Source organism: Amblyomma americanum, chromosome 11 (genome assembly GCF_052857255.1).
Source record: "Amblyomma americanum isolate KBUSLIRL-KWMA chromosome 11, ASM5285725v1, whole genome shotgun sequence".
NCBI classification, from domain to species: Eukaryota; Metazoa; Arthropoda; class Arachnida; order Ixodida; family Ixodidae; genus Amblyomma; species Amblyomma americanum.
The window spans coordinates 76,098,653-76,123,212 of NC_135507.1; the positions used below are offsets into that span (position 1 = coordinate 76,098,653).

Here is a 24,560-nt window from a genome sequence, read left to right on the forward strand (position 1 = left end):
TTGTTGCTGAAATTAAGTATGCCGTGCTATTCACAAATATTTATTTTCTATTTTTATTTTTATTCTGGTTTTCAGGGATAGATGTATGTTATTTTGCAGTAACTAGATCCTGTAAAGTAAGTTCTTTTTTCACTAATTTGCCTCTCATTCATGATGTTCCTTCTTTTTTCCCGATTAGTTGTGAAGTGTAATGTTTCCACAGAAAAAAGTCACCTAATTTTTTACATCTTCTTGTAGGCAGATGTTACATTTCTCCAAAATTTCTCATACGAATTTTTTTTCCCCACCCTTCCCTACTGTAATACCTTGTTGGCGCAGTGGGAATTGTGAAAAATGAATAAGTGTATAACAGCAAAGCCATCGCACTCGCCGCGACGAACAAATTACAGTCATACTTGGATAATGACCCACCCTCATACTATTCATTATACCCAGTCCGAGGCCCTCCCTGGTTACGCCCAGTCATCCCCCGCCCTCCTGCACAAATTCATAACATTATAACATTTTTTTTGCACGGCAGTAGAACAGTGATGACTCTGGTTAACCCATTTTGCGACACGTTTATGCCCCTGAAACTCTTCATTAGTATTATTGTTTTCATACAGCCTTAAATTAGAGTGGTGACAGTAGTCAACTCCCATCCTAGACCAGTTTCTGAGAACTCACTGCGCTCAAGTCCACCAGCTGTACTACAGGCTCAGCACCCTTGGGGTCCTGTTCGAAGTACCTTGGGTCCAAGTTGAGTGCCGCATTGCGGATGTTCCACTTTCTGTAGGGCGACCAGTAGTCAGGCTGCGGGAGGGAATGCTCTTAATATGGATGGACACTGCGCGCTTAGTGCTAAGCCTAAAGGCAGAACCACAAATCGGCGTTTCTTCGGCGCCGTGTCAGCGTCTGAGCAAATGGCGTCGCCGGAAGCGAAATTTGGAGCAGGGGAGGCGTTTGTGTTATCCGAACACCTTCCAAACACTAGAATTTCGCCTCCGGTCATGCCACTAGCGGAGACACTGACGCGACAACGATGTAGTGATTGAATGGGAAAACAGCAGTGGACGGTAAAATAGTTAAAAATTGTGCAAAAGAGCGAAAAAAAAATCTGAAAGGATTTCAGAAGTGTTTGGTGAATGAAACTAATCAATTAAAAAGTTTGATTGATGCGGAGTGATTAGCGAATTAATGATAAGCAAAAGTAAATGGACGGTTGAATAGGCTGGACGGGTATATAGTGAGTGGGCGGAAACCAAATTTGAAAACTAAAAATGAGGGTATTAAGGGGAAAAAAGAATATAATCAAAATTAATCGATAATTAATCAGTAATTCAGTTAATTAATGATTGGTCAACAAAAAATAAACAATACATAATTAGGCAGTCGATTTGTGGCCAATTGCGTAATCAATGATCGATCAATGAATCGATAATTGTGGGCATACTCAGGTAAAACTGGCTAATTAAGATCAGTAATTATGGAAATTACAAACAAATGAAGAATTAAGTTAAGGTGAAAGCAACCATGGCGGGTAGCTGAACTGATCTCTAGTTTCTTGCATGGGTTGCCGCCAGGAATTTGTGCATGCGCAGACAATTCGCGCTGAAGTGCGATTTAAACGCCCGCGTTTGGAGTCGATGCTATAGCCGTGAAGATACGTTTTCCGTTACTTTACTTGTATATTAGCACATGACTCAGTCCAGGTTGCGAGATGATAAACTATTCCTTACGTGTTGCAGGGAGGAAATTTTCACGCATTAAAATGCAGTAAAGGTAAGCATAAAAGCTGCATATGGCATAATCATTCTGGCCCTGCTGGCCATCACACAACTGCACAAAATCCAGCGGCACAAGTGCAAACATCTTGTAATACTTCAAACATTAATTGATTGCACGAAGTAAAAAAGAAAAACCAGGAAAAAATGCGACATACAATCACCTTGGAACAGACACTGGCGCCGAGAATTATTTTTAGTTATTCTATTTGCTCTGGATAGAAGTTTATACAACATTATCACATTCACCCACAATCACTTCGCAATAAAAAGTGGGGCATCATTGTCAGCCCTAGAACACATGTGAAGGAGAGATTATCAAAGTCGAGAACACTTATGGGGAAAATGAAGTGGAGAGACTATCATGCCTCCAAGAAAGAAGACATTAAGAGATTGAAAATCAATACAAACAAATTGGCGGTTGCGTGAGCCGATATTGCACAGGCGAAAGTAAACGCGACACTAAACGTATTTAATTTGCCTTACCAGTGAACTGGGTGAAAGCAGAGGGTAACTTTTTATTTGTGTGTGTTTCTAACAGTCTCACTGGTCACACTTGCCTAAAACTGTCTCTGCCACCCAGACGCATGTGAAGGATCATTGGGAAAGTTACTCTGCTTTAATTTTGACCGATAACACCACAGTGGAAAAACTAAGCGCTATCTGAACGATAAATTGTGCGGAGATGTGAAGCCACAAAAACCTGCAATTGCGTCAGGATCCCTGAAAATGAACTCCCATCAAAGCGGGCCATCACGTGCCTTGAGCAAACGACGCACTTACCGAGAAGAAAAAATAGAACGGCTTCGGGACACCGTAGCCCCAGGGCACAATGTTGTCCAGGTACCATATAAGTCCCACCATGACGAGAGCGGAAGAGAGGCTCAGGAGGCTCAGCTCACCAACGCTCACGTTGTCCAACGTGGTGGCGCTATCGAAGGTGTTCTTCCACGTGAGCCACGCTCCTGCAGTGGGGGGGGGGCAATATCAACATGCAAACCAACAAAGCTTCGATAGAATATTGCCCCCACAAGCCGAGCTGAGTAGCCCCTTCTATTGACCTCCTACTGACTGCAATTAACACTGCTCTCTGCCAGCTACGACCAACCATAATATATTACTATTACTAACCACCACTGTAATTTAGCGCCGTCTAGCTTCTCACGAGAGGAAACATCCGATTAAGAAACGCTGAAGCATGAGGGCATCTACCTCTACAGACAGAATAGAACCAGCAGAGCTATTAAAGTTAATAAATAAGCCCAGGGTAGCCGACATAAGGACATTTAGTGTGTAGAGAACCGAGCTCGCATTAAAGAACGGAGATAGCTTAAAGCTTCATTTAGGATGATAGAGTCCTTAAGGGTAACAAAGTGGATATCGAGAGAAGGCGAGCGTAGCAGGGTGTGGCAGAAGGTTAAGTGGGCGGGTGAGATTAATAAGTTTGCGGGCATACGATGACCGCAGCTGGCAAATGACAGGGTTAATGGAGAGACAAGGGAGAGGCTTTTGCCCTCCAGTGGGCGTAGTCAAGGTGATGATGATGATGAACTTTTAAACATGTAATCAAACAGACTGGATATTTAGCTGGCAAGAGTCGTCGCGTATGCGCTACAATTCACTTTAAGACTGACGGGACAGGTATCTTTAGTAGAAATGTTCATAAATGCCGCGAATTTCTGCGCGTCACCTTTCCCGCTATTCTGCAGCTAAGCAGACGAAGCGTACCAGATTTACGTAACTATTCCTTACAACTGGCTATTGGCCTTATGCAAAACTTAAGTGTCCTTGGCATCGCATTGTAATGAGGGAATTTTAGCAGCAGGTTACACGTGAGGCCAAACACGGCATCGCGGTCTTCTGCAGCGTAAATAGTTTTATTGCTTGCGCCAAAGCATCGCCCTTGTTTTATTGCTATCAAGAATGGCAGGAACACACAAAGAGGAAACATTGGTGGCAGATTTGTTTTATTAAGGCAGTAATTACTCATTGGCGTCCACCCAAGCGCAGCCATACGGGTACATATAAAAGCTATACAGCTTTCTCAGAAACTTCACACAGTCTGCTTACGTGCAGGAATGCGAAAGAATGGAACTTTCTAGAACGCGACTATTTTCTATGGCGGCAGCACGCGTTGTATTTTTTTCTGATATTATTTTTATTTCTTTAATTTTGATTTTTATCATTTCTCTGTTGTTGTTTTCTTTTTATTGTTTATTTTGATTACTTTACTTAGTTTAACTTTGATGGCGTCATATGATTGACAGGTGAGGCAGACACTTCCTGCAAATGGACACATCCGGCGGACTCATGAGGCAAGTGTTTCGCCTTAAAATTCGTACTGGTCCGGGGTTCGAACCCGGGACCACCGCTTCACTGGAATGGTCAGCTACCAACTGAGCTGACCGGGATAGAATGCTTATGGTAGGGCGAAATCGAATTTATCAATAACTCGATGCGGGAACAGTGTTGATCAAATGTTTAGGGAAATCCCCCACGATGGAGTATATTTGTATTAAGAGAGCAATTACACATTGACATCCACCGTTACTATTGACATCCATAATATTTGGCCGGTACCACCCTGAAATGATGCGTATTTCTTTGAACTTCGCAAAGCAATGTCTTTAGAGCTGGAGCTCTATCACCGAAGGATGAGATGTCCTATGATTATCATTGCCCTCAACCCTGTCAAGCATGAAGCCACCCTCCATTATGTGGCTTTTAAATCCGTGAAAAGAAATTCGGGTCATGCCCTTGTTCCAAATGGTGTCAGTAATTTAAACCCATGTCCACGATAATACTGCCAGGCAGACTTTGATCCATCAAACACAGCAACTAAAATGCAAATATTTTCTTTCACACATTCATGCTATCAGGTAGTGAATTTTGTTGTGTTTGTCTCCCTGGCGGGAAGGTCGTGGAGTAGCGCCTGAGCTAGTGATGCACATCCAGTTGAAATATTCATATAGCTATTCACTTTCACGCAAAGCTTCCATGGTATTCTGGAAGGAAACAATACTGATTTATCAGAAATTTTCGTTCACATTGGTATCTAATTTGCTAGAGGACTAGGCAGAGAAGGTGTAGAATTGAAGACATTTTCGAGCGCACTGAAATTTCGTGGCGTAGAGTTTAGCGCGCAGTGAAAACCGATGCTTGTGAAATGCAGTTCTTAATTAATACTGCGATAAGATAATAGTTTGAGACACAAGTGCGGGGATTCTAGTGCAGAGGCTTCGCTGGCGCTTACCGTACTTCTCGAATCTCTCGATGACCCTAAAGCACCAGTGCAAGTACATGACGGGACTAAGCGCCGAGACCAGCTTGGAGGTCCTAGGGACCAGGTAGTAGCCAAGGCCGAACATGTTCTGCAGCAGCCCATACGGGAACAGACCCAGCACGAACCAGTAGACGACGGCTGCCGCGAATGCCACGCCCGCTGCAGCGAAGATAAGAGGAGCAGGAGAAGGAACGGTGCCCATTGTAGAGGGTTCGAACAATGTTTCGTTTAGACTGTACGCTTCAAATATACTCTCGAAAACAGAACGGCATAAGGCAGCATTCGCGTGACGCTGTTTAAGCCATAATTGGACATCACAGCTCCTCGAAGCTAGATTGCGTCCCTGTCACTAGTCGAAGACACTCACCTCATCCGGCCAGCCATGGCCTACTCAAATCGATAAGCCGTAAGCTATACTGACTCATGGTAATGTGTCGCGGTTGACTCTTCAAAAGCTGTCAAGAAATGCACTCGTGCTACAATTTCACCTTTGACTTTCAGTTTTCAGCAGAGCTGTTTACCCTGAAGAGTAAAGTACGTCGCAGCGGTATTCTACCAGTACTAACTTGTAGTGGGCAGAAACGCGGAGGTTAGCGAAAGGCTTCGAACTTAAAATTAAAACAGTGCAGCGAGCAAAGGAGTCTAAAATGATTGGCTTAACGTTAAGAGACAGGAAGAGAGTAGAATTGATCAGGGAACAAACGCGAATTAACGATATCCTAGTTTAAATCTAGAAAAAATAGGCATGGGTGGGGCATTTTGCGAAGGCAGAGTAACAGATTACCCCCATAAGGCAATGAACTCATTTCCGAGAGAGGGCAGGTTCGGCAGGGAGCGCCAGAAAGTCAAATGGATAAGTAAAAGATTATTATGTTTGTGGGGATTAAGTGGCCACGGCAGGCACAGGACAGGGTTAATTGGAAGGGTATGAGAAAAGCCTTTGTCTTGCATTTGAAGTAGCTAAGGTGATGAGGATTATGATGATTTGGAAAAACCGTGCCGGGTGATGTGCATAATGCTGACATTACGTCCACCGTTTTTGTCGAAGGCTACCGGTCGAAACCTAGAAAGGTAGCACGCAGTACCTAAGGCATTCAAATTTATTTGGCACAGGGTTGAGAATTGCAACAGCAATGCTATTTAATGTGCTGGATAAAAACACGAACCAAACTACAAGGTTAAGCAGCAAGCTATGCAGCGTATTGCATGTATTCGTCGTAGTCTGCGTCAAAAGCCCCACAAGTGGCTAAAAAATTGGGGGCTCCGCCTTAGTGATATCACGCGATAGCATTAATGGGTGACTGCACATATATGCGGAATTAGTGATTGTCGATTTCCATAGGTCCCTGGGAATCCTCATACTACTCCTTGGCAATGGTGCAGCGGTTAAGCGATGCGCCACTGCCCTGAGATGGAAGGTGCTGCTACCGGTGGGGCTTGTGCGAGCCAGGTCGCGCCTCCCGTGTAACTACTCAAGACTTATGATTCATTTAACTGCTCCCTGCCATGATGTTCAGTTTGCTCACAGTCTGATGGACAGGTTGTGATGACGCCACAAGTTCACGTGACCAAGGTGGCTCACTTAGGTTGCTTCTCTGGTGATTCGTCGCTCGCAGCGCATATGCCAATGGCCATGACAACACCGGAGTTTCTGCCAAACGAGAGCCTCAATGTTATCGCGGTAAAACTAAGTATATTCATCATGAAATAAGTTCATCGCACAGGTATTAACTCTCGTCGAGTCTCTTGTTGAAGCGACGCACTAGCAGGACTTAAAATCCTTAACCAAGATATTGTTGGTGTTACGTTTATGAAATATGTCTGCAAATAGAAAGAAACTAACAGAGGTTTAGCGCTTCTTAAATCTAGAGATACGAGCGAAAGCTCTGTTAAGCATGGTTACGCATGGATTGACACCTCAGTCAGTCTGGCGTGCACCTCATCCATGGCGAGAGAGAGCGACTGAACATCAGCGAAGATACCCCCGCTAGTCACGTGGTACAGCAGTGGCGAGGCTCCGAGCGAACGCAGCTGCAGCCCTCTCCACAGCGAGTGGTATGACGCTACCTGCCACATCTCCGCTTCATTGGCTCAAGGTCAAACGCGCACCAAACTTGACCTTGGGAGTTGTAGAGCGATAGCTTTCGCTCTAAAATCCCAACACGCCGCATACAGGGATCCGCAGAGGGCTGTCGTACTTACGTCCCCAGAGGAAAATGGAGAGCAGCATGGCGTGGAGGATGGTGAGCGTGCCAAAGAGCAGCAGCAGGGCCATGAAGAGGCTCGGGTTGACGTGCTCGAGGAAGGCCATGTCGTGATCGTTGTGCAACACGAAGAGTGGCACGAACATGAGCAGTATGGCGCACGAGATGACGAAGCCCGTCTCGAGGAAGTGCCCCAGCCAGTAGGACACGTCGCTGAGTCCCGCGCGACGAAGGATCTCCTGAGCATCGCGCGTGCCCAAGCATTCGGTTATTGTAAGGAGAAATGAAAAGGAAAGGTTGGATTTTGAGGAAAGCAGATCGCGCAGTAATTGTCGCATTGTGGATGCGCATTTTAGGACATGTACCTCATGGTATGCGGGTATGCCCCTCAAAGCCTGTTTACCGCCTTTTCCCCTCACCTACCCAAGAGAGCTGGGAGGCAGCCCTGCTTGGCTGCTCTACGTTGGAGAGCCAAAGAGCCCTCAGGGTCCGAGCTGCCGTGGAAGCCACAGGGGTCGCGGACTAGGGACCTCTCCTAGGCCATGAATAAATGTTTTACACCACCACCACCCACTTCTCGGTGGAAATCTCAATCGCGCCGTGAGGGAAGGGAGGAAAGTAGTAGTGAAAGAAGAAAGAGGTGCCGCAGTCGAGGGCTCCGGAATAGTTTAGACCACCTGGGGATCTTTACCGTGCACTGACGTCGCACAGCACACGAGCGCCTTTTGCGTTTGGCCTCTATCGAAACGCGGCGGAGTTGCAACTCAGGCTCAGCAGCCAAACGTCATTAACCATTCAGCCATTGTGCGGGGTGTTATAGGTGGATTTAGGGGAAGAAATACTAAGGGCGCCAGGGTTGTAGCAATTCTCTTCTCCAGAGAGTTCTATTGAACAGTCTTAAATTCCCTTCTTCCTCAAGTTCTCTACTGAAACGTTCAATGTGAACCGCTCGTATGAATTTCTGAATATGGAGTCCACAATATGAGGAAATATATATGGAAGTCCTTATATTACTTCGCGGTATCCATAAACATTAACCATAATTTCCAGTAGACTTCCACACAGTGTACATTCCGTCATATGGAGTGCGTAAGTTCCCGTTAGTGCTTCCATACAGCCCGTCTGACTCCATATTCTTCATACTGACTACCTAAAAACTTCTCATGGAAACACGGAACCATAAAACTCGTCATATGGAAACTTTCAGTAGCGTTTCATTGCGCTTATGGGATGCCATTTCCTATAGAGATTCGCCTTCAGAGACTATATTCAGTCTCAATTCCGGACTTCCGTAATAAAACTGGCGCCAGCAATTCAGAAGGTGAATTTTTTATAGCAAATATTTTGCTAAAGCGATTCGTGTCTGCCTCGCGCCTCAAGATAGTCAAGAATCAAGATGCGGGCCAGTGCAGTGCCTTTCTCGTGTATGACATGTTTCTTGAGTACTCATTTGTCAGCCAATATTTTAAAGACAAAGACACTGGGGGTAAACTGATGCTGCTCTGTATTGACAGAAAACCACAATCTTGAGAAGAAGGCTAATATAACTCAATACGGAACTTTTTATAAGTTAGAATAGAGCAAAAAACTAAACACATGCATCGTCGTCATTGGCTGGTTTTGCAATAACAAGGCAATAACATCAAAAGCGGTTTTTCGACACGCGACACTTAAGCTGGGCCAGAAAACTGTCCACGTCCAAACAGTGTCCGCAGATTCCTTCTTGGCTGCATGTCGCAAATTTGAATCGAGTAATGTAAAACCATATTTCGCAAATACGAATGCGTGTTTTCCTGCCCGAACAAAAATTGACAAAAGGGACAAAGAATCGATTTTTGCTCAGAAAAAAAAAGTGGCATGATATTTTCCTTTCAAAGGGCCTCTGAAAAGGGCTCTAATGAAGTTTCTGTAGGCCTCGGATGTTAAACCACGTCGATTTGGAAATATTGTACAGCAATAATTTTTTTTAATGCGCTTTGTATAAGCTGACTTGTCTAGTCAAAATTTGAATTTCATGCGGCCTCTTCGCGCTTTTCCCTATCCTCTCATCACTTTTTGCACGCTGGAAAGTCGGCACTCCTCCGCTAGCTCCAGCTCCGGGGGTGGAGCGTTCTGACTCCCCAGAGCTAAGCCGCTTATTGGCCACGGCCATAGTATAGCTCTCTGACGTCTGAACGAATCTAACCAATAGCCATCTCCGAACTTGTACACGCAGGTGCAAGCAACGGAGGAGGGTGCGAGCGTGAAAACATGCCGCTCGGTATTGTGTATTCTCTGCTGCGTGTAGAAGTGTGTTATTTGGCTCAGGCGTTCATGACAACAGAATGCAGTGATTGAGAGTGTTCATGTGCTCTCCTCCAAAGGTGTTTAAGGGCTATTTAATCTAAGCAGCAGCTTTCATTAAGGGCGAAGGTAAAGCGGGTAAAGCAAATGAATAGCGTGGCATGTGGTGGGAACATTAAAATAAAGCGCAAGTCTACCTTTTTAGTCGTTTCCTCTGATAGATGCCTTCTACGACTTAATGACTTCTGATGTGTGTTCCCGACGAGACTGGGTGTTCCTGGATGTGTTGTGAACAAACACTGATGCAGTAACGCCTCGCCAACAAATCTGTCTTTTAGTGTTATGTCCGGGTTAGGAAATAACAGTCAATAAACAAATATTGACCGATCAATTAACGCAGTATTCGGAAGTGAATAAGGTTACAGGAAGTACAAAAACAATTAAGATTCGTCGTTAGCTGCATGACGTCATTCGGCGAGGCATAATAGACGGCTGCATTAAATGCATTAAAGTAACGCACCTTGGTGCCGACTCGCTTCTCCTGCACCAGTTTGACGACGAGCACGCAGAAGGGCACAAAGAAGCCGATGCCGAAGCGAAGCACCACGTTGCTCAGAGTGCGGTCCTCAGAGCCGTAGAAGAGCCTCGGGTACGGGAACCGAATCAACTCCACCTGCGCAGAAAGGGTTGGGAAGCATGCACGATGAGGAGCAGTGATGAAAAGTTGGAGGGGGGCACAAACTTTGCTTTAAGGGTATGACGCGATGGCATTAATGCATTAATGCTCATACACGCGGAATTGGTCATTGTCGGCTTTACATTCATAAGTCCCTGGGAATGCTCATGCCACTCCTGGAACAGTGGTGCAGGAGTTAAGCGATGTGCCAGTGTTCTGCAACGTCAGGCGCAGCTTCATGTCAGGTGCTGCAATTCCAGAGGACATCTCTCCAACAACTAAATACAACACGTTTCCTAGGAGACAGGTTTGCAAAAACCTCTCATGGACACTCCAATGTTGACACGCTAAGAAAAGACATCTCCAGAGCTGTTGGGATGCTCAATAAATTAAGGTACCTCCTTCCTCTAAAAGCTAAGCGACAAATATGCCCATGTTCACTCACGTTTCACACACTCATCTTCTCTGGTGTTAACAACAATCGAGAAAAACCTAAACTCAGTGTTATGTTTACAAACGTTAGCGCTACGGGCAATAGGCAACGTTCCTTTTACAGACAGACTTTTCCCCGTACTTCACGTGCTATAACAAATTGCCGATAAAAGAGTTATTTAAACTTAAGCAGTCACTGGAAACCTTGCTCCAGTTTAGAGTAAACAGTACGTCGTTTCAAGGAAAATATCCTCTTAAGCAGACATCATACAAGCTAAAACAGAATATAATAGCCAAGTCAAAATCACGTAAAAATTATGGTTTACAGAGACCAACCTCAATAATTCTAGAACTGAATAAATACCCCGATATACTGAGCCTCCAACACAATAGTCTCCTAAACACAATTTAAGAGACAAGCAAATGTATAATTTTTCAAAGTTTGCGAGCTTAGTAATTACTGTTTTATTCATTTTTTATGTCAGTCTGGTGTACTGCATTTATATTTTATTTTCATTCAGCTTAAACCTACTGTTCTCCTGTAAAAATAGTGTTTTATGAGTAATTGCGCCTTTACTCCACCCCTCCTGGAATATTCCACCTTTGTTTCTTTTGTGTTCTTTCCTCCAAATTAGACATTGTAAACAGACGTTGTTTGTTACACCTATTTTTGTTATGGACTGCATTGTGCCTTCATGATGCCTGAATGATGTCTGAATGATGTGCCTGAATTATGTGCAATGATGGCCGGTTATGTTGCTGCGAATGCTTCCAGGGTAGCATAGCCACGTCAGACCCTTTTCCGGGTCTTTTGTTATGCCTCCCGAGGCAATCTGTTTTGAATTGTCTCTAATAAAGTAAGAAAGAAAGCTACCGGTAGGGTTTGTGCCACCCAGGTTGCTCTTCCCGAGCAATCTCTCGCAGCCAATCATTAAATCAGCTGCCACCTACGACAGTGGTCAGTTTGCTCATAGTCCGGAGGAGCAGGTTGTGATGACGTCACACGATCACGTGAACTAGGTGGCCCACCTAGGCTGCTTTTGGTGCGATATCGAGTTACTGTAGGACGGGAGCGTTAGCGTTACTGCTTAAATAAGCCGTGGGCAGCTTGCCGGTTTCCAAAGACGACAGCATCTGAGACAGCTTGCGTGATGAGTGGACATGCAAGCTTTCAAAAGTGATGAAGATGATGGCTAAATTTTGCTGCCTCAAATGCACCTCGTCTTAAAAGCGCTTTGGCTATAGCCGGATACATCTCAGGAACTAAGCGGTGAGAACACCTCAATAAAATTTTTCTGCAAATGTTGTCGATCGCTTACCATGATGTCGTGGTTAATGCGCTATAGCGTAAGATCAAAGGTAGCTGGCAGGTGCTTCCGTGAAACGAGTGTAACTGTGACATCATGACAATGGGTCGCCGCCATCGGGTGGAAGGACTTTGTCAGGTGTGCTTGCTCTTTCGTTTTTGAGGTGCACCCGAAATTGAAATTGGGAATTGGTTTTTGAGGAAAAGAAATGGCACAGTATCTGTCTCACATATCGGCGGACACCTGAACCGTGCACCGTGAGGGACGGGACAAAGGAGGGACTAAAAGAAGCACCCTACTATAGTGTGTTTTGGTTTTCTTGAGTAAAGGTCATAGATCAGTTTCTCTGAATATTTTTGTCCTAGAATTGCCGAGTAGGCTGGAAGGAAGATTTCACCGGTGTAAAAGTAGTGCGTGCACTGAGACAATGGAACAAACCCCAAATCTTCTGTATACGACCCTGGTGCTTAAATTATAAGGCCATTGCTGCTGTCCTACATACTGTTATTAGAAGAGTGAAGTCAAGACACTAAAACCTAAATAAACAATGGGCGGCCAAACACTGCCTAGCGTCATCACGTGTCTAACAGTGAAAGCAGGCCCAGCATGTGGGAAGTAGGCATCTGGCCGAGAGTGTGTGTAGGCGGTCTGGTTAAGAATGCGAACAGTGAAGTGGTGCTGTGAGGCAGTCAAGCTCTCAACGTGCAGCATTTTTTCACAACTTTTCTCCATCTGAAGTTTTCCAGGTGGCAAAGAACCTTTGATTTGATTTGGATTTGACCTTGCCTTTGCATTCGCACTCTCTATCTTGCTGCTAGAACATGTATTACACACAGCTCTAGAGGTCTGGTTAGCACTTTTTCTTGTACGATCTTGCCGTTAATTAGCCGACGCCGCGACAGTTGTGGCGTTCAGCTGCTAACTGTTCATGGTTTGAGGTTGTTTAACGTCAGAAAGTCGACTCAGGCAATGAGGGACGCCACAGTGAAGGGCTCCAGAATAATTTCAACCACCTGGGGGACTTTTACGTGCACCGAAGTCAAAGAACCCCAGGTGGTCGAAATTTCAGGAGCCCTTCACTACGGCGTCCCTCATAGCCCGAGTCGACATTGGGATGTTAAACCACCGCAAACTATGAACATTTAGCAGCCGAACTGTTAATGACAACTTTCTTGGTTTAATACAGGCAGCGGTGATTTATTATCAATCGAAGCGATACATGCCTGCACTCACATTGATATTCGTCATTATAAGCAAGGTGCTTTGAGTCAACCTCTGCAAGGGCTTGCTATACAGCCCAGATTATTGTATCGTATCATGAAATCTAGCTGTAACTATGACGCTCCATGAACGTACCGTTCATGTACATTAGCATGTACGTTCATGTTAGCATACTGTTCAGCCGCTTCTCGAAAAGAATAAATGTTTGATTTTCCTGACCATAAAGCCAATCATGCATAATAATTATTTGTGGAAGCCAGGAATGAATCCAAAAACAATTGCTTTTTAAAATACGCGAGACTCACTGTCGTGTTGAACTGTTTCTTCATGGATACAGCCGTCATATTTATAAACGTTGATTCGATGAAGAACTGCAGGGGGAGTAGCAGCCCTGGAAAAGTAGATGGAGATAGCTTTAGAGACTCCTAAATTCAAATTTATATAGCCAGAGTTACAATACTCAATCGAGAAATTACCCAAGTCTTCTGACCAGGGACGAGACCTCAACATAGGAGCACTAAATCAAATGTTATGACTAAATATCATACCTTACTGCCACACTTGTCTCTACACCTATTGACTGACCTCGAAAACTACCTCCAAACTACCCGTTTACACGCCCTAACTTAAATCACTGGCCGTTTCCTTCACGTTGCCATTTTGTATAATAAATGGCCGTCTAGCCAATGCAAAGAAAGATAACTCTCAACGCAGTTTATGTTTCGGCCAGTTGGCGGTCCATAACCATAAAGCAGCCATTATTCTATTATAGTTACAGCCTCTTACAATTCAAGGTGGCATCATCTTTCCCTTCACATTACTCCTCGATATTTCTACCCCCTTTTTGAGTGCCTGGCTAGTGTCGGATAATCCATTAGAAGATAATTCGTTTTTCAAGTATTTTCTAATTCTCGGTTTTTCTTCTTTAAATTCGCGTGACTTCAACCATACAGCTACAGAGCAACTATTTGTACAATCCGCGAAATTGAAAAAAAAGTAGTGTTATTTTAAGGCCCGATTTCAAGCTCAAAATCTCCATTTCTCTGAGGAAGTCACTCTGTCAGCTGTTCTAGCCTGTAGAGCTAAAAGCTGGCAGGGTGAGGCCGTATTCATCAGCTGGAAGCGGGAGCCATAGAAGTGCAATGTGTGAGGAGAGTTCTCTAAATCTGCGTACAAAAGAAAATCACTAGATGCGTCGCACCTGTAGCGTTTGAAGCAAAGCCACAGACCTTGCTTCGCACAAGTTTAATTTCACGGCCCTTTTGAGTCTTTCAACAACTTTTCATGACAACATATCTTTCGTGCTACACAGTGGAGCCTGTAAAGCGCTCCTGACGATTAGCAATGGGTGATGAAATGCCCCTTGCAAAGGATTTTAGCAGCACGATGCTGGAGAGTCCTGAAACACGCTTTCGGAAGCTTTGGGGTTCTCCAATGTCCTTCCAACGGCACTGAATTGCTTTTAAACTGTAACTGTCATCGTGAGCAACTCCAAGTACTGAGAACCACGAAGGCGTCTTCCAGTCGCCTCTCAGGATGGCATCGCGCCAAACTCTGCTATCTTACTCAAAAAACACTGCCAATCTAATCACTCCGTTGCAGCATTTGCACGTCTTCAGTCCATTTCTCTTCGCTTTGCAAAAACGTTTATTGCGAAGATAGCGATACAGTGCAGTTCTTCTGTATGGTGCCCATGTGTTGGCTTCACTAGAATGAGAACCACTGTGTTAGAGATAACACTACTGATGTTTAATGCAAGCACGAAAGAAATATGTCAGCTTATCATGAAGTGAAACGGATTCCAATGAAAAAAGGTTATTTTATAAAATGTGTCACTATTTCTTAGTGTGGCCAAAGAAATTGTTAACATTAGCCCTCCCTGTGAGCCTGAATGGACCTTCCATTCGACTGACTTTCTCGCGACTGCCACCTTAAACCAAGAAGGCATAATTTCGATAGGTATAGAAAGGTTGTGTTAGAGAATAAAACTGTGAACCACAACATGATGAAAGCATTCAAACTGATAAAAGCCGCTAATAAGACCGCACCGCATGCCACAAAATACAACGAAAATGAATGTCGTGCAGTGGTCGCGCAAGACGTGTCATAGCGAAAGCTCTTCGAAGTCTTGCATTATCTCGAGATGCCACTACAGAAGTGCCTCTGTCAAATCTGCATTAACTTTGCCCCGACCAAGTCACTTGAGATGCAACGATCGATGATGCGCGAAACTTTAGAAGAAAATATTGCCTACACCATGGCAAACTGATCTAAAAAATGCAGCAGTTAGCTCAGACATCGGGCATTTCTGCCTTCGATAAGACTGCATACAATAGAAGAAGGCGTACAGATAATATGGATGACAACGCACTGGCAGAAGAAACAGAAAGCGCTTAGAAATAGCGGATATGTTCTCTGTCTCGTATTTGTCTGCGTTGCGCTGTGCACTACATACTACCAATGACGTCTGAAACGCAACATGTAAGACACCTATGAAGACTCAGCTGCTAGCTGGACCAACACCACGGGTGCTACAGAAGCTCCGGGAGCAATGAGGATAGCGCCCATCTTCTTCACAAATGCCTATATTGCTGCACTCTCACGTTCCCTACTTGACATTTATACCTAGACTAGCCCGAGTGAAACTTTTGCTGCTACAATATTTTGCCTTTCGGAACAAAAAAAAAACGCTAGAGATCACTGTAATAACCCGCATTAGAGTAATGAGAAAGCATTGTCGCCTCCTCGGCACTCATCGCCTCTCTTGCTCCTCTTCGATTCTCTTTACCCCTCCTTTTCATTCTTAACATCTCTTTGGTTTTACTTTCTCTCTTTATCTGCTTTATTGTGTTTATACGCTTTGTCACGCTATATACCTTCTTCCACACCGTTACACCCAGATTGACACTCTTCGGCCTCCGGTGCTTCCACAACAGAGTTGGCTACGTTATCGGTTTTTGCCCATTTCGAGTTTTCAAACTTGGCGCCAGGCATTCGCTCCGCCCACGCTTCCGGTTTTTCAAATTTGGCACCACTTATGCTCTGCCCGCGCCCACTTTTTGGACACTTTTGGCTGTAATCAACTACTGATGCGATTCTTAAAATTCTTTTTGCGACATCAACGTCACGTCGTCCTCTATCGATCACAACCATTCGTTTAGAGCTATCTCTTCTGAGTTCCTCACAACTGCTGCGGACATGTTTTGCGAACACGATCGCTGTCGACATAGCCTAGTAATGCTTGCGCATTAATAGTTTCTCATCTATTTCAAGTGAAAAAACTATCCTCCAAGCTATTCTCTCCCCGTCGCCATTCTTAACTCATTTCGTCGAATCTGTCCGTGTTGGTAGGTCCAGGCACGAGCAGGCTTCGCCAATAGTTGCCGTCCAGGTCGAACACGGCGTCGGGGATGCGCACGTGGTAAGTCAGGCTATCCGCCGAAGGACGCTCGAACCACACAGCGACGCGGCGGTGCACGGGGACGGGGCTCTCCCGGTCGACACTAACGCGTGCTGCCGCCGGCTGACCAGTGAGGCCGACGTCGGCGAAGTGGGCCGCCGAGGCCGCATCCTTCAGTGGCACCGGCTCTGCGTCACGTCAGAGCACTTGGTGTAGAGACAGCGCAGAAGCAGTACTGCTGAAGCAGGCGCATTTACTATTAATTTTAGGGTAAAAGGGGCAGCATCGATTAGCTGTACCAAAGCGATTGTTTCAAAGAGTGAAGAGGCACAGCAGCTACCATCGTTGAGGTCCGTGCGTGAGCAACCTGTCGCCCCCGATCATTAATTTAAGTGCCACCTTCGCAACTCCCTTTATGCCCTGAGGAAATAAATAGCGTTATAAAAAAACTGCCACCTGTCGCGGTTGTCAATTTGCTCACAATCCGGTGTAGCCTGCGATGAGGCCGCAAGGTCACATGACCTAGGTGGCCAATATCGGTTGTTTCTCCGGGTATTTTTCGCTCAGAATGCCGACAACGACGCCGCACTTTCTGCAGAAGTGGAGCCTTAATAAAATTTCTGATCACAGTGTGCATGAAATGAACACGAGAAACACAAAGTCAATCCTGCCCCGCGCTCCCTCCATTAGGGTTAATTCCCCCAACACTCACTCCACTGATCGCCGAGTTTCTTGCACACCGTGCCGATGAGATCTGCAAAGAAGGGCTCGCTGGGTGCGAAGGCGATCGAACCGTGCGACCAGGACTCGTTTGGCCGTCCCCAGAACTCGATCGCGTCGGCGCTGTCGAAGAACTGCTCCTTGTTTGGGTGCGCTCGGTACGGTGCCACGGACTCCTCCCACACCGAGCTGAGCACCACCAGCATGCACACCAGCTCGAGTAGCGTACGCAGGTAGTGACGCCGTACGCGCACCAGCCACACCTGGCGCCAAGACACCAGGCCAAGCTGGCCGCAGCAACCAGCACCTTCCATGACTGCTTCGCTCTCCGCTGTGGCTCACAGTACCCAGGGTGTTCTGCGGGCACACATGTGTGGAGAACCAGACTGGTGGTCAAGGGTGCACATTTTCTTCATGTTAAAAGCACCTGTGAACTTTTGAAGCTAAAAGCTTCACTACGCTAGCTGAAGCAGTCGTCGCAAAGGCCGGAGAATGACCTTGAACGACCTTCAGCTCAACCACGTTAGCCATGCATGCTCATTTGTGGTAGAGTTATGGTGTCTACCCTTTGACCCCTGACCTTGACCCATGACCTTTAGTTCACCTTTGACATTGGGTGGACCTTTAACCTTAAAGGGACTATGCAATAAATTAATTGAGATTACGTAAAGCAGACGAGAGATAGGCATTTCATCACTCGTCACCCCAACGCAAGAATATTTAAGCTAGCATCAATAACAACGAAGATATAGACGATTAAAAATTACGCTCCTCTCTCCCCTTAACTCGTCCAAGCGGGGTACCAGACTAAAATAAAGAAAACAGCTCTGAAACTGGGGCCCATGAATACGTCATCCGCTGACGTTCCTTTTGCAACTTCCGGTTGTCGCTCCAAGCACCCCAGCAGCAGCGTCGGTGGCAATTGCGGCGCGCGTCGGGTTTCTTCGCTTGTCGTCTGTTGTAATTAGCAGTAATGGACCCGGACCTCGAGGCGCATCTGCTCGCTCTTACGGCCGCGATGGGCATCGAGTGTACCGGCGAACGCCAGCGACGACAGTAGCGACTCGACGAGCCACTGCGAGTGGCTCCGGGAACTCCCGACAGGAGGCGGCAAAGGAAAATTGAAACCATATGCAAGTACATCTACCTTGCCATATGCACGAAGGCAATGCCCTGGCTTGCGCTTGCCCGAGAGGGTCGCGCGGCGGCACGAGCAGACGATTTTCACGGCTACCGGAAGTGTGCCCATGACGTCGTGGCTGCCATGGCTCCAGCGAATGACAGCGTGTGGTGGCCTGGCGACGTCATGGGTGCAGTGACGTCTTTTTTCACAATTTTAGTTTCAAAATCGGTCACTACGATCACACCATTCGGCCCGCGAAATTTAAAAACACGGTTTTTAAAAAATTCAAAATAAATTTCCGGCTCAGTTCCGAAGACTCATACTTGGTGCGAATGCTTCTTAGCATCATTTCTAAGCATTGAATACATTTACAAGCGACTTTTTCTTCATTGCATAGTACCTTTAAATTGTCATTTAAAGGGGTGTTTGAGGTTGTCTATAAAATGTTCGCATTATGTAGAGGACAGCCCAACGAGCGTCAATGCCGCGTACGAGCCCTCTAAAGCGAGCCGGTTATTTACAATTTTTAAAACTCTCGCTTCCGCACCTAGCAGCGACCTGCGGTGCTGGGTTTTCGCCCGAATCCGCGCTCGTTACGGCAGCATCCAAACTCGTTACGTCAGCATCCGCGCTCGTTACGTCACGTAGCGCTCGCTACGTCAGCAGCGGATTGCTAGCATTCCATGGTTCGCGCGCGTCGGCAGCCGGCGGAGAGGGTGTGCGAGAGGCCAGTGGAGGAGCACCGACATTTCAGCGTGCAAAAAGTGGCGAGAGAAGAGGGAAAGGCAAGAAGACGCGGAAATGCAAATTTAGGCTACAGATAACTCAGCTTCCACAAAACGCGTCTAAAAAATTCTTGCTGGAGGATGTTTGTGAAGCGGCGCCCTTTGTTGAGACCACCTTAGTCGCAAGCCTGAGCCGGCCTTAGCCGCGAGGGCTAAACTATCAGCTCATCATTTCATCAAATGACTCCCTCTGTATTGACAATGACTTCCGCTCCTCTCTGTCTTTTTATTCGCTTCATTCGCTGGGCAGAACAGCCAGCGAAGCCCGCAAGAGGACTAGAATTGATGCGGACCGGCCGGTACAGATAGCCTGTGAGCGCTCGTCAAGAGATGCAATGACGGTCTACATTACCAGAGGGAGCGAGGGTCTCGGTCCAGCAATCAGAAGCGTGGCTGGCCCGCACGAGGAGGCAGGATTCGTAGAAGGCGATTCTGTGGGTCGGGTAGGCTTTCTGGCGTCCCTCGACCGGACTAAGATGTCTTCAAGCGTTCATGACAGTGACGTACAGAGAAGGCGCTCACAGCACCGCTATGCCTCGACGATCAGGGCGCGCAGGAACAGATTGGACAGCGCAGAACAGCTTCTGTGGCCTTACCTAAGACCACGCGCCGACACGCTCTTCTTCTTCCTCTTAAAACATGGCACATACCCAGATTGGGGGATGGACCAAAGTGCAGTGGCATAAACAAGGAAATTTCCATAGGAGTTTACGATTAAATATTAGCGCCAAGCGTGGATTTTGAAATAAGTATCAATGAGAAACGGCGGATTATTTAAAGTAAAATAACAAACAGCATTTTGGTGAAAAAAAGAAGAGCTCGAAGAATTTTAAAATAGTTAAAAAAAATCAACCTACCGCTTGCAATTATGTAATCATGGAGAAACCCACAAATTGAACCCATTGCAAATCCTTTGGCGCTCGCACCGAACGATAACACTGGCAGAGATAACGGGAGCCCTAACCTGGAGAGGGGGACCTCCAGGAAAATTTTTCTCTGAAGTGCCAACTTTGGACAGTAGAGGAGAAAATGGTCTACCGATTGAACTTCCCCGCATGAATCACATTTATAGGTTTGTCGGTGTCCACCCACATCTGCATAGATATAAATTCAAACTGGGGATCCTACACCGCAAACGCGTCATTGATACCTCACACGGGCGGACGTTCCAATTATATCCTAGTGCTGATAATCAATGATGATGATGATAATGACGATGTCTTCAGGCTTAATGGTGCATACCCAAGGCGGGGGATTGCCCAGGGTAGCCGCGTGAAAGCTGGGCTTCTTCGTCGCTTGGAACGGCTCACGCGGCTTCGTGAGGCCTCATCGAGATTACTTAGCCTCTGCCGATTTCAAATAAATGTGGCGCGAGCCTGAAACTACCGATCATTTTTGGCTCTATTGTCGCCGTTTCCCGTCCTTGAGAAGGCTGCTGAAGAAGCCCCTGCAGTATCTTGGCCGTAGTTTGAGCAGCCTGCTCTTGCTATCATTTGGCGCCACCACGCTTGGGTTCAGCCACGGATCTGTTTGTACCGCTGTTCAAAATTTCTTGCTGGAATCTCATTGATTGCCTTACTAAATATTACAATATTTTTGTTTCAATGCATTCTTCTATTTCGACGTAATAATTACTCCTTTTTTTAAATCCCTCTCCTCCACCCTACCCCCCCCCCCTTTTTTTAACATCCAAAATCCTATCCTTTTTCATTCCGTGCTCTTCTTGTTGAATTCCCGCATGCTTTTCTTTTGCCTCTGCCCCTCGTTTCTTGGCCGATCCTCCAGTGACATCTTTCGAAAGGCTAGCAAAAATAAATGTGGCGCGTTGTAAAGAAAAGTCAAACGGAAGGTATAATTGCAACATAGTATACCAAGTAGACTAGAGCCGATTGACTAGAGGCGACTAGAGGCACCTCGACTTCGGCGCTTCGACCAAAGGCGATGTCAGACTAAAGTAGATAGACTTTTAGCGAAATTATAGCAAAACAAATGGATTCTTCGTTATTGTTCAAGAACTCGACCTCAGGACCGACCTGCCTAGAAAAAGGGGGATTTCAACGCACTTTCATCGCCTGAATTTTACTAAAGCGCGCCACTCATTATTTCAACTAGCGAAGTCATAGGGGAAGCAGGACTTCCTATTTTTGCGAAAATTCAATGGAACTTTGGCTCGTTCAGCGGCTGCGCGTAATTCGGCGGTTCTTGCTTATCTCCAATCGTCTCTGCATAGGTACTCCTCCGCGGATCTTGCCCCTGTTTAACGCTGACTGCTCCCTCACTCTAAGAAAAAAGGGTGTGAGAAAGGGGTAAAAAGGACTTTTACCCCCTTTAGAGGACTATAGGAATAACTTTGCACCCGTTAAAAGCACGCTACTGATCACTTACCCCCTTTTAGAAAAAAACTTACACCCTACTTACGCTCTCTACCAGTGTTGATAACTGCGCGTCCTTTCTTGCCCCCAAAACAGCGGGGTGATTATACTTTGCTCGCATGCCGCGATGGGGCGCTCGTGGAAAATTTTGTGTGAAGTGCTTCGATGCGCACGCCGACTTCATAGAGGGACGGGAAAGAATTTATATAATGGTTGATTTCTCTTGTGTGGCAAATACATCAAGTAAAAAGATTAAGCTTAGCAGTCTACGCTCAAAACGGAATTCAAATGCTTACATCTTTTTTCCATATGGACTGTTTCTAGTACGACTAAAAGCATTCCATGCTTTAATTTGACATGATGCGGCGATCAGCTCCAACGCTCACGTTCTATGAGCATTTAATCTGTGTCCCTTTCAAGCAGTGCATATTTCCTCCTCGCGCTCAGCTGCACGTAATGGCAACATCGGCGGGCCCTGATGTAGTGTCATGATTAAACTTGCACCATATGCTCACGCTCGTCTGTAGGACATTCGTGCTTTACATAATACTTCAGTTTATGTTACGAGTGATAACGCAAATGCAATTTGCCCTTAACAGCCTTGCCGTTAACAGGGCTGGGGGTGAGCCCAAGGTAATCTTTTACAAATGAGCAGAAAGAAATAGGGAAATGCTGAGTGGCGCATACGCAGATGAACCTACTGATTTGTGGGAAGGAGTCTTGGGTCCTCTGACGCTTTCTCCTCCTCCCTGGCAATTGATTTTTTTGTTTATTTCTGAATTAAATTTGAAAATGACTTCTGAATGCTCTACGCCAAGAGAAAAACAGAAAGCAGAAAACGTGCTTGTCATAAATAATTATGGTGTAATCAATAAAAGAGTGCTCAAACTTTGTTATAGCTCACATTTCTCATTGCACACTCGCAAATGCCTGTAGCAAGGGCTGGACAGGAAAGGGGAAAAGGAGGGCGCCTTTGGCCACGTGTCACTGCAGCAATTAGTCCAAAAAGTTTTTTGTCGCGAGTCCGCTTCTCCAGATTTTTAATCCGCTTTGTGCTGCTTCATTCTTTCGGCGAAGTTCCTGGTCTCGCCGATGTACGACGCCGAGCGCTATTGTGCTCCTGCGCAGAAAGCTCTGACTTGAATCATCATTCAGACGCGGGGCAATGTTAACACTCGCTAGGAATACTTCTCCCCTCAGGGTCTACGTTCAGTGACCCGGCGGATGACTAACCGAAGGCGGGATAGAGAAGCGGACGCGCAGCTCGGAAGCCACGCTAACCCCTCACCATGCTGTCCTTGCTGTCTATGCACAGCGCTGACTTCCTGCTCACAGGAGTACACTCAAGGGTTTGAAGTTATCCCGCATTAGAAGCTTTTCGACTGATTTGCTAATGCGAGCGCAAGTGAGCGTGAATCCTAGACACACGTGTGAACACTGCAAGAGCGTTGTGAAACTTATTTTTTATTAAGTATGCTTTTTGACTGAGCAAATTTCACTACGTTCAGGTCAGCGCACAAATCTGTGTCCCACATCTTGTGGACCATCTCTACATGCACATTTTATTGAATATATATGTGTGTGTGTGCCTAAGTATTTTTAGTATACATTGGCTTGATTTGCTCTCCTGTGACAACTACAAGCTGACATTTGCTTGATTTTGATATCTGGCACATATTCTTGGCCGTTATTTAATAATAACGCTTGGAAGATCTTTCAAAGTATGGATGGTTCATGGTTTATGAGGGTTTAGCATCCCGAAGCGACTCAGGCTGTGAAGGATGCCGTGGTGAAGTGCTCCGGAAATTTCGACCACCTGGGGATCTTTAACGCCCACTGACAGCTCACAGTACATGGGCCTCTGGAACTTCGCATCCACACAAATTCGACCGCCGCGGCCGGGATCGAACCCGCGTCTTTCGGGTCAACAGCTGAGCGCCATAACGACTGAGCCACCGCGGCGGCTTCAAAGTATAGAAGATATGACGATACGTACCAGAGTTGTACGTAACGCATTACATGTAACTGATTACTTGTAATCAGATGCACTTTCTTGCAATTTTGTGATTATTTATTACTTTTTTTTTCAAACGGCAAAGTTCCAGGCAAATCAATTACTTTTTCTGTAGTTGATTATAGGTAACCAGTTCCTTCTTTCCAAAAAAAAAAAAAGCTGGAACCAAAGGTACAGCTTTCCTGACGGCAAGCAGTTTTCTTTGTGACCGAGCGACAACAGACCGGTTGCCGAGAAGCATCGCGCACGATCATGTCCGCACCACAACCGGGTGAACGCCGTCTTCTATGGGAGTTCTCCTCCCGAGAGGTATCACGTGACCGCTCTGTAGCCCCCCCCCCCCCCCCCCCCCCGCGGTCGTCAGAGTTAAAAGAGAAAAGATGCAAACCCAAGAGTTGGTGGGATGAGGAGGTCAAGAGGGCAATAGAAAAGCGCAAGGAAGCATCCAGAGAACACAGATATTCCAAGAAGAGGGGGGAACCAAAACCCGAAGTAGACAGAAAATGGGATACCTTCATAAAGTGTAGAAGGGACGCATCCTATTTGATTAATGAGAAAATTAGAAGAAAGGGTGCCCAATGGATGTCAAAAGTAAATAAAAAGGATAGAAAAGCAGCCCAAAAATTCTGGAAACATCTAAATGCAATGAGTAATAAAACTAGGCTAGAACAAAGGTTTATTGTTACAGATGAGGGTATTCGACTAGAAGGGGATGAAGCAATAAAACACATAGGAACAAGGATGACGGAAAAGTTTTCAGCAAAGCACGTGGTACATAGTTTATCGAAGGAGGATAGACCGGTTACAGCAATAGCTTCACTTGAGCAAGGAGAGTGGGAAAGGGCAGAGAAGAAGGTTCCTAGTGGCACATCAACAGGACCAGATGGTATCCCGATTATGTTGATAAAGAAGTTAGGACCAAAATCCAAGCAAACATTATTACAGGTAGTGAACAAAATGATAGTAGATGAGAAAGT

The 24,560-nt window shown here is 45.9% G+C and overlaps 2 protein-coding genes across 2 annotated transcripts in view; both read right to left on the bottom strand.

Moving 5' to 3' along the window:
* Positions 1-2,714, bottom strand: part of LOC144109709 (phospholipid-transporting ATPase ABCA3-like) — a 53,417-nt gene extending 50,703 nt beyond the window's left edge. Inside the window, exons 1-2 of the mRNA XM_077642507.1 lie at positions 2,547-2,714; positions 667-792 (exon numbers count right to left, since the gene is read on the bottom strand). Coding sequence (XP_077498633.1) covers positions 667-792; positions 2,547-2,627 — 207 coding nt within the window. The 5' untranslated portion in view covers positions 2,628-2,714. The remainder of the gene's footprint in view (positions 1-666; positions 793-2,546) is intronic.
* Positions 2,715-4,826: 2,112 nt separating this feature from the next.
* Positions 4,827-19,737, bottom strand: LOC144109710 (retinal-specific phospholipid-transporting ATPase ABCA4-like). Its single transcript, XM_077642509.1, has 8 exons — positions 19,550-19,737; positions 17,282-17,646; positions 16,491-16,757; positions 13,475-13,560; positions 10,054-10,206; positions 7,249-7,489; positions 5,017-5,205; positions 4,827-4,834 (listed from the first exon to the last, which is right to left on the bottom strand). The coding sequence occupies exons 2-8, from the start codon at positions 17,601-17,603 to the stop codon at positions 4,827-4,829; spliced, it is 1,266 nt and encodes a 421-aa protein (XP_077498635.1). The 5' UTR covers positions 17,604-17,646; positions 19,550-19,737.
* Between the last annotated feature and the right edge of the window lie 4,823 nt (positions 19,738-24,560).

What these genes read in the sequence shown, in the direction of transcription:
- LOC144109710 (XM_077642509.1), bottom strand. Translation starts at nt 17,603, where the DNA reads ATGGAAGGTGCTGGTTGCTGCGGCCAGCTTGGCCTGGTGTCTTGGCGC. An exon ending in GAAACTCGGCGATCAGTGGA is followed by an intron (nt 16,758 to 17,281) that starts GTGAGTGTTGGG and finishes GACGTGACGCAG; the next exon opens with AGCCGGTGCCACTGAAGGAT. An exon ending in GGACAGATTCGACGAAATGA is followed by an intron (nt 13,561 to 16,490) that starts GTTAAGAATGGC and finishes CTACTTTTCCAG; the next exon opens with GGCTGCTACTCCCCCTGCAG.